The 16,857-nt window shown below is 43.8% G+C and overlaps 1 protein-coding gene and 1 pseudogene across 1 annotated transcript; one reads left to right on the top strand and one right to left on the bottom strand.

Moving 5' to 3' along the window:
* Positions 1-601: 601 nt before the first annotated feature.
* Positions 602-16,857, top strand: part of LOC109894431 (transcription factor IIIB 90 kDa subunit-like) — a 49,752-nt pseudogene continuing 33,496 nt past the window's right edge.
* Positions 13,388-16,689, bottom strand: LOC109894430 (BTB/POZ domain-containing protein 6-B). Its single transcript, XM_020487909.2, has 5 exons — positions 16,260-16,689; positions 15,747-16,032; positions 15,449-15,539; positions 15,235-15,353; positions 13,388-14,780 (listed from the first exon to the last, which is right to left on the bottom strand). The coding sequence occupies exons 1-5, from the start codon at positions 16,348-16,350 to the stop codon at positions 13,748-13,750; spliced, it is 1,620 nt and encodes a 539-aa protein (XP_020343498.1). The 5' UTR covers positions 16,351-16,689; the 3' UTR covers positions 13,388-13,747.

Genomic DNA, 16,857 nt, shown 5'->3' on the forward strand with positions numbered 1-16,857 from the left:
GACGTGGTTCGTACCTTGGACAGGGGTCGCTATCATGTGTAGCTAAACGGGGCGTTTGTAGTAGCAGAGTCTGATATATGTTTTACATTTGAGCATAATGAGGGTTGTTTTTTTAATATATACTGGGTCAACAAATATAATTGAATATCACGTATAAGGTAGGAACTAAATTATGACATTTCTCTAATAAAAGGATAGAGAATTATAAACGCTGGGGCATATCACCCACAAGTTAGCTTGGACCAATCCATTTCTCAAGTATGAAAACGCACATGTTAGCGATGTGGATTGATCAATATTTGTATGGTATTTCACTGGCTAGTTCCATAGGCGGAAATCCCAGGGGGACGGGGGGGACACGACGCCCCCACCCTGGGAAAAATATGATTTGTCCCTCCCCAATATATCACTGTAAACATAACTATGTAATTTAAATAATGTTATTAATACGCAATGAAAGCACTTGTGCTGATTAGAGACACTTAATAGCGCGTTTTTCAGTTTCAAAAGATTACTTCCCCCCTTCCCTTTGCCTTACAATGGTTTGATCCACTGCCAGTTCTTTAGCTGGCAATGTAATAGAGGGTTCGTATCTACTGTCTGAAAGGCACTCAATGTACGTAACTGACGTGAGGATAATCAAGTCAATCGCGCCATAGCAATGTTTTATTTTTTATTTGTATGTTTGCAGGGTTCACACACACACACTAGCTGAATTTGCAGAGCTAGCGCGCAAACATTAACTATCAATCTAGCTAGTACCTATTCCATTTATGTGGCGTCGTCAAAGATGGAATCTTTTTCCATCGTCAGTTTATTCCAAGATCAGCATGCAGCTGTAGTGCTTCAAAGTCCCTGTGATAAGGTTAGCGATAAACTGAACAGAACTACAATCTCTTCTACCATTGTCTTAAATATATTTAATGGTCTCGCTGCAAAAGCTAAATTGTCTCTAGTGAACTTCATTATTACTACAATCTCTTCTACCATTGTCTTAAATATATTTAATGGTCTCGCTGCAAAAGCTAAATTGTCGCTAGTGAACTTCATTATTTGTAATTTTTATTTAGCCTTTATTTAACCAGGTAGCAAAGATTATAGCAAACACCACAGAAACGGAATTGGTGCTCGCTATAGCTTTACAAATTCAGCTATTGTTGGGAGCCAGCCAATATGAAACAAACTATATTAAAATTACAAAAGGTTGCAGCATATGTTGTGTAAATGTGTGTGCAGCCAGGTAGAAAAATGACAGAAAAAAAGTTAAAAGACGGACATCAGATTATTTTTCAGTACACTAAAACGCAAAGTAAGAACTCTAGTAGCCTAATATCTCAAAGACTAGTTGATAAAATGTTCAGAAGAAATAAGTGAAATGCTAATGGAAATGTTTCACAATGATGACATTAGGCAGATCAGGCAACAGATGGCGCACAGACAGCAGAGCTGGGGACAGATGGCACACAGACAGCAGAGCTGGGGACAGATGGCACACAGACAGCAGAGCTGGGGACAGATGGCACACAGACAGCAGAGCTTGGGACAGATGGCACACAGACAGCAGAGCTTGGGACAGATGGCACACAGACAGCAGAGCTGGGAACAGATGGAACACAGACAGCAGAGCAGGCAACAGATGGCACACAGACAGCAGAGGACAGACTGGCAGAGACGGAGTCTCAGGTAAGTTTGTTGAGTCTTTGTTTGGCAACATTATGAAAGGTTCTCCATTTTTTTTACAAGTAAAATAGGGACATAATTGGAAAATGCCATGGATACCCCCACTCTCAACTTAAACTGGTGACTAAACTAAGATTTGTTTAAGAAAATGGTATTGCTGTTGTGATTAATTGTGTAGTTTTGGGTACCGGTAGTTAGGAGTATGGCAAACACCTTATTTATTTTCTATGAGACAGACTGTGAGGCAGTGTGGTGAAAGGGAATGAGCCAAGGAGAGCGACTTCAGAGGACAGTGTCACAGCCACGGCAGGACCAGGTGTCAACCTTGTTGCCAGCTGCACCAGTATAAGGGACAGTGGCACAGCATTGTCCAGTTACCTCAGTGATGGCACAAAACCATATCAGCCACACCCACAATTTATAGAACCGCAAACTCTTGCCAACAGAGTGTTGACGTTTCAAGAGAGATGGTTTGGCGATTTCCCCTGGCTACATTATAATCCATCATTAAAAGGAGTGTTGTGTTTTCACTGTAGCCAAGGGTTTTCAAGCCAGCCATCTTTTGGCCAAAGAGCAGATGCTGCCTTCATTAGTGCAGGATTTAGGAACTGGAGAAAAGCCATTGAAAAATTCACAGCCCATCAAAACTGCCAAACCCACCGCCACTTTGTAACTGTAACAGCACACCAGCTAAATCCAATCAGTGTCCAGTTATCCAGCGCGTGGGGTAAACAGCAGGAAGACCTAAGGCATTGCTTGATGAAAATTGTTAGTTCATTGCTGCATGTAGTAAGACAGGGACAAGTCTTTAGAGGCCACACGGATGACAGTGGGAATTTATACCAGCTTTTGAAACTTAGGGCAGAGGATGAACCCCATTTTACTGAAGTGGTTACAGAGCATACCACAATGTACACAGGCCCCAAAGCACAGAATAAAATTCTGAACATCATGGCCAATACAGTCATTTGAGGCATTGCAGCTGAGATCAGGTCTCTTCCGATTGTACAATTTTCATTAATTGTTGATGGTACTCAAGATGTCTCTGGTGCTGAACAGGAGAGTGTCTGTCTGCGTTATGTTGACCATGACCTTGTCCCTGTGGCAACTGATGTGTTGTTGAGGCTCAATTTGCCCATGTCTGGCTTACGTGGGCAGAGTTAGGATGGTGCCTTAAACATGGCAGGAAAATATACAGGTGCACAGGCAATTGTGAGGAGGCAGCAGCCATTAGCCCTCTATATCCATTGTGGAGCACACTGTGTAAATCTGATTACGCAGGCTGGCTGCTCAGCCTCCCCACTGATCCGGAATTCCCTTTCCTTTTTCAGTTAGGTGCCCTCTATGGCCAGCCTCTGCTGTTCTTGGAGAGCTTGAATGTCTAAACATTTCACTGCAGAAGAAAACTCAGACTGTCTCTGGTATGCAGGCTGCAGTCGAGTGTGTGTGGTCATCTCTTAGGGGCACAAGAAATGACGAAAGCTACCTTGCACTGTATGAGAAAGCAACAACATTGATTGACTATTGAATCCATTGAGACACACTCAAGACGATTTGCTGGCAAACCAGTGGATCACTATAGGGCAGATTTTTTTTCAGTGTTGGATGGTGTGGAGGTTCAGTTTGGCGACCGTTTTGACCAGGACAGTCTAAACGTCCTGCAAAAGTTGGAAAGAGCGCTTCTCACGGGGGAGTTGGATGAGTCTCTAGATCAGTACCCAGAACTGAACATAGATTCTCTTTCAGTGCAGATCCCTCTCTTTCACAACAAATATCCCTGTAGCAGCAGGTGAGAGGCAGCAGAGGTCCTCAGGAGGCTTCCAGTGGAGGTGCGGGGGTTGTTTGACCAAGTTGAGGTGCTGATCAGAATTTTGTTTGTGGTGCCAGTGTCTTCATGTGAGGCTGAGAGGAGTTTCAGTGCACTCCGCAGGTTAAAGGCTTGGCTACAGGCTAGCATGGGCCAAGAGAGACTGAATGGCGTAGTTGTCTGTAATGTACATAAAGACAGGCTGGACAGTCTCAAGAGGGAAAATATCTGCCAGCAATTTGTTGGATCCATTGAAACCTGCAAACATATGTTCTGTTCTTTTGTTCAGTAGTGTGTATAGCAGTGGTTCTCAACCTTTTTTGGGTACTGGAACCCCTGCATATTTTGAGACAAGGCAGGCAAGGTTTTGAGCTGTCCTCAGGGACCTCCACCCCCACTATATTATATGTAAACTTACTGGAAACCTTGTGGTACTGAATACATTCATTACATTTTTTTTTTTTCATGGACCCGTTGCAATTAGTCCATGGACCCCTGTTTGAGAACCCCTGGTGTAATTGATATTTCTTCTTTTGTTTAGTAGTTTTCAGTTTTTAGTACATGACAGTACACTTACAAATGATTTATTTCATGTTATTTTATTTAAAATTGCAAACTTTGTGCGACATACTTGTCCATAGCTGCTGTTTGAAGAGTTGAGACACTGACTGAAGGATATTTTGGTTGATTTGTTTGAGTTTTTCATTGAAGTACTTATTTTGCTTTTAGAACTGTACTTATTTGAATATTTTTGTTCTTGTAAAGATGTTGTAGTAGACTCAGGCCAGTGGCACATATTTAATGACTATATAAATGTATCAGAAAAAGTCAATTCAATACGGAGACCAACTTTGATGGTTCTCAATGGAGATTCTTTTAGATGTGATCAACTAGCCTACCTGGTTAAATAAAGGTGAAATAAAATAAATAAATAAATAAAAAAAGTCTGTGTTACAGCACTACTTTTGGTGTCCCTCTAAGGAATTGCTCTTGAGAAAATTTCATGTAATTGACCCCTCCAAGGTTAATATCAGAATTTCGCCCCTGGTTATGGCATGACAGTAAATAATGTGCGGTTTAGAACCCAAATAACAGTACATTTGGGTGAGATACATTCTTCAAGACACTACAAAACATTTAAATAGATATAGAAGGCTTGGGAATGCTCATAAGAAGCTGATTCGCTGGCTTGGAATTCTGCTCGAGAAACTTGCTAGTCACCTCCTACTAGATCACATCGCGGTCAGCATCGCCTCTGTATTGCTATTGGAATTGGCTGGTGCGTATTCATTATCCAGTATTTTCTCAAAAATTCATCACCACACTATGGAAACCATGGTTATCCATTAGCTTACACAGGCAAGCTAACTTAGTTAATGGAGTCTAGCAACCTTGCTGCCAGACAAGTTCCAACCCTCACTGCAGATGAAGGGTTGTGTGTTTATACAGCAGCTAGCTGCCACATTAGACATGCTGAACAATCATTGACGGCAATGCCAAGATCATTGATGTTGGACCACTACCAGTGCATCCTACAGAAATGTCTAAATGTACAATTAGCTAGCTATATTACCACACCAGGCTTTGCCACGTAGCAGGGTTGTAGTGGTGGAATTATCCCCCAAGCCCTGATCCAGGGTCAGGTTACAGAGCATTTAAGAAAGTGTTCACTTCTCCGGCATCTTTTTATTGTAATAGTCAATTGTTATTACTTCCAAACTCACTCATAGACGTCATGTCATGCAGTTTGAGTGTAGGACACTGTTGTGGTAGTAGTTTATGCCTGCTTGACCACAACCTTTTGGCTGGAAGAGTACAATACATTTTTATGTATCCAATAAATGCAACATTTCATATGTCTACAGCATTTCTCATTCACAAAAATGTGACATGTCTCTTCACTTTTCTCTAGGCTGTGCTGTGTGACCAGATCTCACCATGAGTTCCAGAGTGTGTAAGAACTGTGGGGGCACGGACATCGATGTGGACCAGGCCAGAGGTGATGCCGTGTGCATGGGCTGTGGCTCTGTCCTGGAGGACAACGTCATTGTGTCTGAGGTCCAGTTCATGGAGACAGGAGGGGGAGGCTCCTCGGCTGTGGGACAGTTCGTAGCTGGAGACGGTGGGTGCAACTGGACTGTCAAGACATTAAATAATGACATGCCATAATAAAATGAATCATAATATTCTGAGGTTGGTTATAAGTTGTATAAGAAACTCATATATCCCATTTTTCATGAAGTTTTTCATGACATAATGAAGTTAGTCAATTGCATTGCAAAATGACATTTTAGGAGGGTGCATGACATTCCCCACCCTCTCCCAGACCCTTGCCCAGACCTTGTAATCTGCAGTCCCAAACGTAACCCAGTGATGTGGCCTGGCCCATAGCCCCTGGATAGCCTCTCAGCTGATTGTTCAGAGAGGACAGTCACTTGTTAACTGGCTTTCTGGTGGGGTTGGATTTTTCTGGCACATCTGTTTGAAGTTCTCCTGAATCCCCACTAGAGTGCAGTGTTGTATTAACTTTAGTTTGAGATGAGCTCACTGTCTTTGACCAATTTGTTGTCAGGCGGTGTTGTCACACTGAAAAAAGTTTGTTGACCACACTCAAATCTACTTTTGTGTCCAATAATATAATACAATGCTGTATTAACATTTATATTACCATTTTTGTAATTGAACTATAGCAGATGTTGATGAATGCCTGTTTTGTAAATGTTAAGATTACACTCTTGGGGTGTCATGTCTCTTATTCTCCTGTATATATAGCCTCTGGAAGGAACCCAACTTTTGGAGAAGGGTTCTATAAAGGTGTTGGAAGGGAGTCCCGGGCCCAGTCCCTGCAGAACGGTGAGTCAACATTAAGGGTCAGCACTTGCATTCCTAAAGCATGGGTGTGCATGCATCATGAGGACTAATTGCACTTACAACAGGCCTAATAACAAGTAAATATAGGTGTGCTAGGAGTTTAACCTTTGTTTTAATGTCTTTCAATGTCTTGGGGGAAAAAAGAATTTTGCCTCATGCTAGACAGACTAAACTGATACCATCTGCTTTACATGGGCCTCTGCCCCTCTGTAAGTGGCTTCCTTATCAGCACTTTATTTCAAAAGCACTTATAAAGTGGTTTTGCCTTCACCAACAAACTTGGTAGGGACAACCCATTTCCTTTATGTCCAATAGGAGGTAAACAGGGTGTGTCTACAGCAAATCTTGGTTGGCAAAGGCAAACATCCATTGCGTGCTGGAATGCCTCAGGAAAGGGCTGATGATGTAATTTCCTTTGTCTGGTAAGACACATTCAATTAGTCTGCGCTCCCTGGTTTGATGATTTCCTGTCATTTTTGTTTAGTCATGTCTATTTGGAAGTTAAATTATTTTGGCTGAGTAAAAGTGTTGTACTCAGTTATCTCCCAGTCACCTGTAGTCATCTGATGTGTCTCCTGCTGATGATCAATGCTGTTAAGTGCTGATGATGAGAAAGAGCGAGACGTGGATACAGCTGTGTGTGAGTGTGAAAGGTCTGTCATGCTGTGTGGATTGTCTGTGAGAACAAGAGTGGTGCTGTGATGGAACACTCTCCTCCATAAACATCCACAGTGTCTCTGCTCTTTCTCACCCACCAACACTCTGATTAATGACTGGAATCATCCCTCCCCACCGGCACGGCTCCCCGTCACCCGTCCCCCGCCCCAACTCATCACGTCTCCTCACAATGACTAACAGGTTGCTTTTCCTATTGCTGGAGAACATCCCATATGTCCTGCGGTTGACCCATATGGCCTCAATATATCTCCAGTGTGGGAGCTTTCCAACTTCTCCCTGGCAGGGTGGTTAGATTTTATCCAGCTGTCACAGTAAATGTACCAGATGGTAATGCTGGTTGGGGTTCGGAAGAAGTTTAGACAAGGCCTGTATAGAAATCAGGGTCTTTAGTTTTTCAGACAACTTGATGAGATGAGGGGAATGTGGAGGGAGTGGTATGAGTAATGCTGGTGGTGTGCGGATGCCCTGTAATCTCAAGACATTTGTTCAGCAAAGCAGGGGGAATATTTTAGCGCAGTAAGATTTTGCATTACTTCAACAGCAGCAGTAGTTTCCCACACACATCTCTCAAGTACTTGTGTGTATTGACTGGGATATCTGCTTGTGAATAATGTCTTAAGTGTTTGCATGCAAAATTCATCAGGCGAACAGAGGACACATGGTTCTGGAAACACCTGAACCTCTGTTACAGTAATTACATGCCCTGTCAGTTGTGTGTATATTTGTCAGTCTACTCTGTTTATTGTGCACCTGAGGGTGCGTCTGAGTGTAGGTGTGTACGAATACGACATGCATGTGTGGGCTATGTAATGACATGCCTGTGTTTGTGTGTCTCCAGGGAGACGTCAGATCAACACGCTGGGCCACCAGCTGCAGCTGAACCAGCACTGCCTGGACACGGCCTTTAACTTCTACAAGATGGCTGTGTGTAAACACCTGACAAGGGGCCGACGGGGGGCCCACGTGGTGGCTGCATGCCTCTACCTTGTCTGCAGGACAGAGGGGACACCTCGTGTCCTTTCACACTGCAGAGGGGGGAGTAACAGAGGAAGGAGATGAGTGAGGTGAAAGGGGAATGCAAAATGTTTATACAACAATAAAAACGTTTTATATTTGTAACGTTAGCTGTAGCATCAATCTCCAGGAGTTGTAGTAGTTTTGGGCATGAATTGTGTTAATGCCCTGGTTGTGTTGTGCTCAATACTAGGGCTGCACAATATATCGGTGAGCATATCGGACTCGGCCAATATTAGCTAAAAATGCCAACATCGGCCCGATGTCTAGTTTAACGCTGATGTGAAAAACCGATGTCTAAGCTGACGTTCATGCCTACATAACGTAAGTAGATGACGTAATGACGCCACAAATACAGTGCAACACAGAACAAAAGCAGAAAAATACTAAGCGCACACTTCCAACAACTAAACAAGTTCAAGTCGATCAGTCATATATAAGAGTAAGAATTTCAGCGAGACAACTCAAAGGTGAAATCCATTAAAGCAAAGATAATGGAATTCATTGCCCTTGACAATCAACCGTTCTCTGTCGTGGATGATGTTGGCTTTCGCCGACTGGTCAAGCCCCGGTACACACTACCAAGTAGGCACTATTTTTCAGATGTTGTCCTACTTGAGTTACACAGTATTGTTATAATGCACATCTATGAGCTACTTGTTATGGGCGTCACTGCTATTAGCTTCACGACTGACATTTGGACCAGCGACGTCAGCCCCATGAGCATGCTGAGTCTGTCGCACAGTGGGTCGACGAGGATTTAGTCAGGAGGAAAGTCGTATTGCATGTTTAAGAATGTGCTGGTTCTCATACCGCTGCTGCCATTTCAATGGCATTTGAGAACATGTTTTGAAACATGAACACCCTCCTAGTTCCATTTGAACAACTGACTGGAGAAATAAGCCAGTCGACTGCAGCAGACGTGATACCCCCTCATGGCATTGAAAGGCCTGCTCAACAAAACTGCCGACAAGACTGTGGGGTTAAAACTTACAAAAGTACTCAAGGCTGTGAACAAACGATTCGGTGGCATTCTCTCTGAGCCTCTTTACGGTGTCGCCACCCTGCTCGATGCTAGGCACAAGGACCGCTACTTCGATGTAGACAAACAGGTTTTAGGTGAAATGTTAGACAGAGCTGGACAATATGGAAACGGACACAGTGACAGTGCGCACAGAAGAAGAGAGGCCACAGACAGACAGAGCTGAACCTTCACTGCTTGACATGTATGATGAAATCCTGGTTGTGAATGAAATGACTGAACAAATTAACAACGGAACAGCACAGCACAGCAAGTAAGTGAAATAAATAGGTTTTGATTATGTTTCTCTGGTAATGGGGACATGCGTAAATGCCAACAAAATAACTTTCTGTGTGTGTAACCTTTATTTAACTAGGCAAGTCAGTTCAGAAAAAATTCTTATTTACAATGACGGCCTACTTTGGCCAAACCCGGACGAAGCTTTGCCAATTGTGCGCCGCTCTATGTGACTCCCAATCCCGGCCGGATGTGATACAGCCTGTATTCGAACCAGGGACTGTAGTGACACCTCTTGTACTGAGATGCAGTGCCTTAGACCGCTGTGAACAATTTAACTGTACTAGAATGCTAGAGCAAATCCTTCCCTATTTACATTGTTTACGCGTGTGTGTTTCAGTGTTTGTTGAAGATGGAGTATTTGATCAAGTAAAAATAGCTCTACTTCCTTTTCCACAGCTGGGGAACAGTCTGTAGTACTGTCACAGAGGACTGACATGATAAATTGAGAATGAGGACACGAGGCAAATCTTGTTCAGTGTGTCTAACAGCTGATGTAGCTCAGCGGAGGGACGTCTTGATATTTGTGATGGAGGCTCAGGGAACCATCAATTAATACATTTAGTGGGATCGTTCCCACAGGTGCTGTTGTTGGTAAAGGTTCAGGCTATGGTCACATCCATGATCTTGATGAATGACAGCCAAGTTTTCACATCATAATGAAACCATCACGTTTCACGGGCAGGGCTTGGAAGTAAGCTCCCTCCCTCCTTCCCCATACTACTGAAATGGCATTGCTTTAAGTGACTGTTATTATCTCTGAGGAACTTGTTATTATTATGATGACCGATTTTGAGGGAGTCGTCCGTAATCTCATCTCCAGACTTTGGGATTATTTTTTTCCCATTTCAGTGGTGACCATAACCCCATTGTGAGGCTTTTTAAAAAGGGTTGTCTCAAAATCTTTGGCTGCCGTTGGATGGGTGCACCTGTCACCACAGAAACGGATGCAGGGTGTGTGTCGGTCGCAGGAGACGGGTGTCTCTAGAAGCTAATGGGGGTGAGTGCTGGGGGGGAGTTCAGAGGTCACGGGGTGGTTGATTCCCCCAGAAGCTGTCGCTAAATATATTTACAAATGCTGCTGGCCTGAGGTGACACTTTTTACTATCTTGTGGTTTTATTGACTTATAAGCCACCCCATTCACAGACATGCTGTTTGACCTCAGCGAAAATCACAGGATTTTTTATGAATTTATTTGCAAATTATGGTGGAAAGTAAGTATTTGGTCACCTACAAACAAGCAAGATTTCTGGCTCTTACAGACTGTAACTTCTTCTTTAAGAGGCTCCTCTGTCCTCCACTCGTTACCTGTATTAATGGCACCTGTTTGAACTTGTTATCAGTATAAAAGACACCTGTCCACAACCTCAAACAGTCACACTCCAAACGCCACTATGTCAAAGACCAAAGAGCTGTCAAAGGACACCAGAAACAAAATTGTAGACCTGCACCAGGCTGGGAAGACTGAATCTGCAATAGGTAAGCAGCTTGGTTTGAAGAAATCAACTGTGGGAGCAATTATTAGGAAATGGAAGACATACAAGACCACTGATAATCTCCCTCGATATAGGGCTCCACGCAAGATCTCACCCCGTGGGGTCAAAATGATCACAAGAACGGAGAGCAAAAATCCCAGAACCACACGGGGGGACCTAGTGAATGACCTGCAGAGAGCTGGGACCAAAGTAACAAAGCCTACCATCAGTAACACACTACGCCGCCAGGGACTCAAATCCTGCAGTGCCAGACGTGTCCCCCTGCTTAAGCCAGTACATGTCAAGGCCCGTCTGAAGTTTGCTGGAGAGCATTTGGATGATCCAGAAGAAGATTGGGAGAATGTCATATGGTCAGATGAAACCAAAATATAACTTTTTGGTAAAAACTCAACTCGTCGTGTTTGGAGGACAAAGAATGCTGAGTTGCATCCAAAGAACACCATACCTACTGTGAAGCATGGGGGTGGAAACATCATGCTTTGGGGCTGTTTTTCTGCAAAGGGACCAGGACAACTGATCCGTGTAAAGGAAAGAATGAATGGGGCCATGTATCGTGAGATTTTGATTTTGATGGAAGGGCATCTTCAATGCCCTTCCATCAGCAAGGGCATTGAAGATGAAACGTGGCTGGGTCTTTCAGCATGACAATCTCCAGATCTCAACCCCATAGAAAATATTTGGAGGGAGTTGAAAGTCTGTGTTGCCCAGCAGCAGCCCCAAAACATCACTGCTCTAGAGGAGATCTGCATGGAGGAATGGGCCAAAATACCAGCAACAGTGTGTGAAAACCTTGTGAAGACCTCTGTCATTGCCAACAAAGGGTATATAACAAAGTATTGAGAAACTTTTGTTATTGACCAAATACTTATTTTCCACCATAATTTGCAAATAAATTCATAAAAAATCCTACAATGTGATTTTCTGGATTTTTTTTCCCCCCTCATGTCTGTCATAGTTGAAGTGTACCTATGATGAAAATTACAGGCCTCATCTTTTTAAGTGGGAGAACTTGCACATTTGGGGGCTGACTAAATACTTTTTTGCCCCACTGTACTTTTTTCAACCCTGTGATCGAGATTTTGCACTTTGACATTTATCCCTAATTTCTAGAAATGAAAGTGTTTCTGAATATGATTGAACATCAAAGTTGTTTCCTTATTTTTGTTGTAAAATTATACATGATCCCATACCCACATTGACCATGAGTAGTACATCCAACAAGATGGATGTTTGCCCGTGCAGTATGTTGTGCTTTGTAATTAAAGCCATGGACTGTATAAATATAGGTCCATTTTTATGCATATAAAGTCAGTGTTTGGGTGGAGGGACATTTCTCAGAGACACTGCTGGTCAGTTTTATTTCTATGCTCCCAGCTGTCCTTGAAGAGCTGACACACCCCTCTGGTATTTGAAGGGTAGGAGTGGAATGGGGGTGCCTGTCCAGTCTAGGGTCAGTGTGCTATGTGTAGATATTCCACTAATCCCCCATTTGTGGAGCCTCACCCAGGCCAGTGCAGTAGTCACCCCCCTCCCATGGGAATGCATGGTGATCTACATCCCCATCATCCGAGGCGTGTGCTCTCTAATCCCTGGGGACACTATGAAATGGACAGGGTCCCGGTGGAGGCTGCTCCAGGCTCTGTCTGGATTGACATGTGACACCTCCACTGTTGGTTGCTATGGTGCTTGGCTAACAATGTATTTGTTGTGTGTACAAATGTTTAATCGGGATCCGTCTCCTAAAATAGATCAGACTGTGGCTGCCATAGACCCAAGAGTGAAAGCTTGTCTGTGTCTGGTAGAGACCTAAACCCCCTAAGGTCTGGAGCGTTAGCCTAGAGGAATGAGACGGAGCTGGGCTAGAAACTAGAGCTTTAGTCATCCCCTGGTCTGGAAAATCACTGGGCTTTCTAGATAGTATGCCAGCTAAGCATTAAGTTACACTTACTATACCAGATTTGATCACGCGCTACTCATGTTATGTAACTCTGGATCATGTATCCTTACGAGGACATTGTGGACTTGACAGGGTGGGTTTCAGTGACAGTTGCACTACCTTCATGTATTTCTGGTCTTAATCTCTTCCCCGTCTTTCCCCCACAGGTAAATGTTTACATGCTGGGTAGAACCTTTCTGGTGCTGGCCAGAGAGCTCTGCATCAACGCCCCCGCCATAGGTACCTATCATCTGCCTCCCATACTCCCGTTGTTCTTATTGTAAACAAAGAACTATACAGTTGAATGAGTGCTTTCGGACAAATGCTGTTGGTTGAAGTGTTGTCTTTTTTTGCCGAGGACACCTACAGTATTTACCATTCATTAAAAGTCTGAGCTAAAATTAGTCACTTCGCTACAACAAATATCTGGAAGCAAATGACGTCTTGACCACATCACTTTTACCAGCTCGGTTGTAGCACTCCTCAGTGTACCTTGACACTGAATAATCCCTTAAGTAATAATCCCACCAAAACAACAGATTTCACACATGCAGGTGAGTTGTATAATAATGAGCAGCAACATCTGTGGCTTCTCACAAAATGTTTATGATTTTCTGCAGGTTCGTAAGCTCTCAAACAGGAACATCATGGTTGATCAGCATCAAGCTGCAAACCATTTAACTGTGTTTTATGTACAAAACAACATTGCAGAGACTGTCCACAAGTGCAATATTACTTTTTACAAGGGACTGCTTTTTGCAGCGTTAATTAAAATAATACAAATAACATTTTTATTTTAAATAAATAAGATAAAACGTTCCTTGACTTAAAAATAGTATTTTGTTTAGTCTGACACTAGTGTCTTAATGCTACATTATTTATAAGGCTGCAACATATGGATGTACAGTATGGTCTATATGTTCTCTCCTTTTATGACCAATCCAGCTTATGCATAGAACACCAGCTCCGGGATCTGTCCCCCCTGCACCCCAGTCCCGTTGGTACTGTCCGAGGAGCACTGGAACTGAAAAGTCACTTTTCCACACTGCACCTCCGTCATGCCCTCCTGGCCAAAATAGCTCAGCTCATTCCCGTCCAGCACGACACTCACCGTATAAAAAGCATCCTGCTCCACTTGAACTGGGTGTTCAAACCACACAGAAAATGTACTGCTTGATCCATCCGACACAAACTTGGTCAGGTTCTGTGCTAGGGTCACCCCTTGCCGCTTCAGTTCAATCTTGACACTGTACTCAGCCTTTCCGCCACTTGACCCGTACAGACCCAGTCCAGCGATAAAGATCCGCTTGTCCACTGCAAACTGGATGCTGTCACAGCGGCCCCTGTAGCGCCACTGGTTGCTCCGGTAGGCTGACGACTGGAAGCGGTGGCACCTCTGGGGCGCCAGGCCTTGCCTCTGTGCCAGTGGGAAGTCCAGTTTGGGCTTGGTGGCCGCTGTGTACCACAGGAAAATGTCATGCGTCTCCTCCAGTGTCAAGATGTCTGACTGGGCCGCCCCATCAGCAAACTCCTCCAGGGTCATAGTGGGGATGCGCACCAGGTAGAGTGCCTTGCCCAGGACAGATCTCTTGTTGTGGGTGGTTGCCCTCAGTCCTTGCCTCTTACACTCAGCTGTGGCCCAGCTCATCATGGCATCAAAGACCACCACCTCCTTGGTGTTGAGAGTCTCTCTCTGCAGGATGATCTTCAGGGTCTGCAGGTCGATCTCACAGAAGCCCTCGGAGCCCAGGGCCAGCTCGGCCTGGGCGTCAATCACCTCCCAGCAGCGCTGTGTCAGCTCAGGCTCCTCAAACAGACGGCTCTGGGACAGCAGCACACAGGCGTTCTTGGCCTCCAGGCTGGTCTCCAGGAAGGTGACGCAGGCCTTGGCCAGGGCTGGTACAATGTACTTCTTGGCAGCGTACAGGGTAGCCAGCACGGTGTCCGCCTCCAGGTCTATCGCATCACTGTACATGTAACTGAAGGGAACAAAATGGAGGAGAATGAGATTCTGGTTTAGTAAAGAAGGCAGACCAGCATGTGGAGAATAGGGATAGATTTTCTTTTGAAGAAAAGAGGTAGAGGACTTGGCACAGCTTGCCCTATTTTCTGAAGGGGATAAAAAAGAAGCAATGTCTCATTGCATTGGTTTCGGATTACATTGTTATAGAATCTACAACAAAAAGAGCCATTTTATGTTCTCTTCTGCCTATTACCTTCGGGTAAATCATTGGCTTTGAATATTTTCTTCAAGATGAACAAAGAGCAAAGAAACCTGAAATTACAGTGCTCTACACTACTGCCCATGCCCTTTGGTGCTCTAGCATTTTGGCACTTAACCCGTCTTGCTTTGGCTGAGTAATCATTTATTTTGAAGTGACATTGTGCTTGTCATGTATAGTATTGGTTTAGTATGAGGAGCGAGTGGCTTACTTCAGCAGAATTAGAAAGGCAGCAGGTTCCACGTCTGGGATATGGATTTCGGACTCCTCCTCTGCAAGATCCCCGTAAAACATGGCACAGAAGACGGAGCTACCCACTGCCAACACATACTGGAGGGAAAGACAAACGGACACATTAGTCACTCATCATATTTGTGATGTTTCTGAAAAGTAAACTTGTTTTTTCAACTGGAGATGGAGCTTACCTTGTGCACTGGTACTTTCTGAGATTCACCAGGGGGACCAACAATTAAATGTATATCGGCCATGAGTTCATTGTTGAACATCAAGGCATTCCTAGAAGGGAGAAGATTAGGTATAATGATAAGGTATAATGACAACTTGGGATATTCCATATAGGGCTTGTTTTTTGCCAGTCATACATATATTATAGCCTGCACGATGTGATTCTAATTATGGACATAAACGACATAATAGGCTATTGTAAACCAAGTCAAACTTTTACTAAATAGAAATAATGAATAAGTAAATAGTTGAGACTACCTCTCCCGTAGCGTGGGGTGAGAGGACTGCCAGCTGGGAGGATCGACGTTGTTGTTGTTTATGTTTTGCTGGGTGGTCGGTGTTGTTGCAGTGGTTGTTGACTGGGTGACCTGCACATCGCTTTTCTTGTCACTGGCGGTCACCGTAGTACCGTTGTTGGTTAGATTGGTGGTCGCAGGGTACAGTTCTGCAGCCATCTTCTTCTTCAGGGACAGGGTTAGAATCTCATAGCATACTGGTAAACTGCCTGTGTGTTTCCCAGTCTTTTTAGACTTTTTCAGTGTTTCTGGAAGTAAGAGTAAAAAAGTCAAACACTTCATGATCCGACCATGATGGAGCAACCTGCAATCTGCTGTTGGCATCGGCACACAAAGCGTTGATCCCTTTCCTATAAATAAACCACGAACTCTGATCTACTGTAGTAGCTATTATTCTGCGTTGACAATTGATACACAAATCGTGTCATTTATAGAACTATGCTGCATAAATTCAGCGATTATGAAGTCTACTAACCCCGAATCAATTGTAAGAGCAACATAAACAATATCCGTCCAATTGGGTTGTATTCCAACTTCAAGCTGAATACTTTTTTTCTCTTTCTCATTTCATCCTCTTGTTGCCGCTGAGTTGTCTCCCCAAAACGTATTATGTTCTCGCTTTTCGAGCAGATGGTAAATCCATATAATCGTTGCTCGCTTAGAGTCCGCTGTTTTCCTGAGCAAATACTGGCAGATGTTTTTCTCCAAAAGCTACTTATCAACTAGGACAAGGCGTGGGTTACTCATTAGCTGCAGTCTGGATACGATCTGAATGGTCATTTTTCGGGGCGAGAGTTTTAGTTGCCGTCTATTTTTTTTATATATTTGGTGTAATCCTCTCGGACGCCCAGCTCGCTGCCAACAAATCAGATTTACACATACCGTCAACGTCAGAAGCCCAGAAGAGCCTCCCCCAAGCCACTCACCAGATAAAAAAAGTAAGGAACTCACCAGCTCCCACTCATTCACTGCAGCGTCCGACTGATATAAACTGTTACAGTGAAAATAACCCGGTCATTGTTTCTGATGTAATAATAGCCTACATTTTTTTAAATAACTGATTATAGTTTGTG

This window comes from Oncorhynchus kisutch, linkage group LG7 (assembly GCF_002021735.2).
Source record: "Oncorhynchus kisutch isolate 150728-3 linkage group LG7, Okis_V2, whole genome shotgun sequence".
Classification (NCBI taxonomy): Eukaryota; Metazoa; Chordata; class Actinopteri; order Salmoniformes; family Salmonidae; genus Oncorhynchus; species Oncorhynchus kisutch.

What these genes read in the sequence shown, in the direction of transcription:
- LOC109894430 (XM_020487909.2), bottom strand. Translation starts at nt 16,350, where the DNA reads ATGAGAAAGAGAAAAAAAGTATTCAGCTTGAAGTTGGAATACAACCCA. An exon ending in GCTCTTACAATTGATTCGGG is followed by an intron (nt 16,033 to 16,259) that starts GTTAGTAGACTT and finishes TCTTACTTCCAG; the next exon opens with AAACACTGAAAAAGTCTAAA. An exon ending in CACCCCACGCTACGGGAGAG is followed by an intron (nt 15,540 to 15,746) that starts GTAGTCTCAACT and finishes TCTCCCTTCTAG; the next exon opens with GAATGCCTTGATGTTCAACA.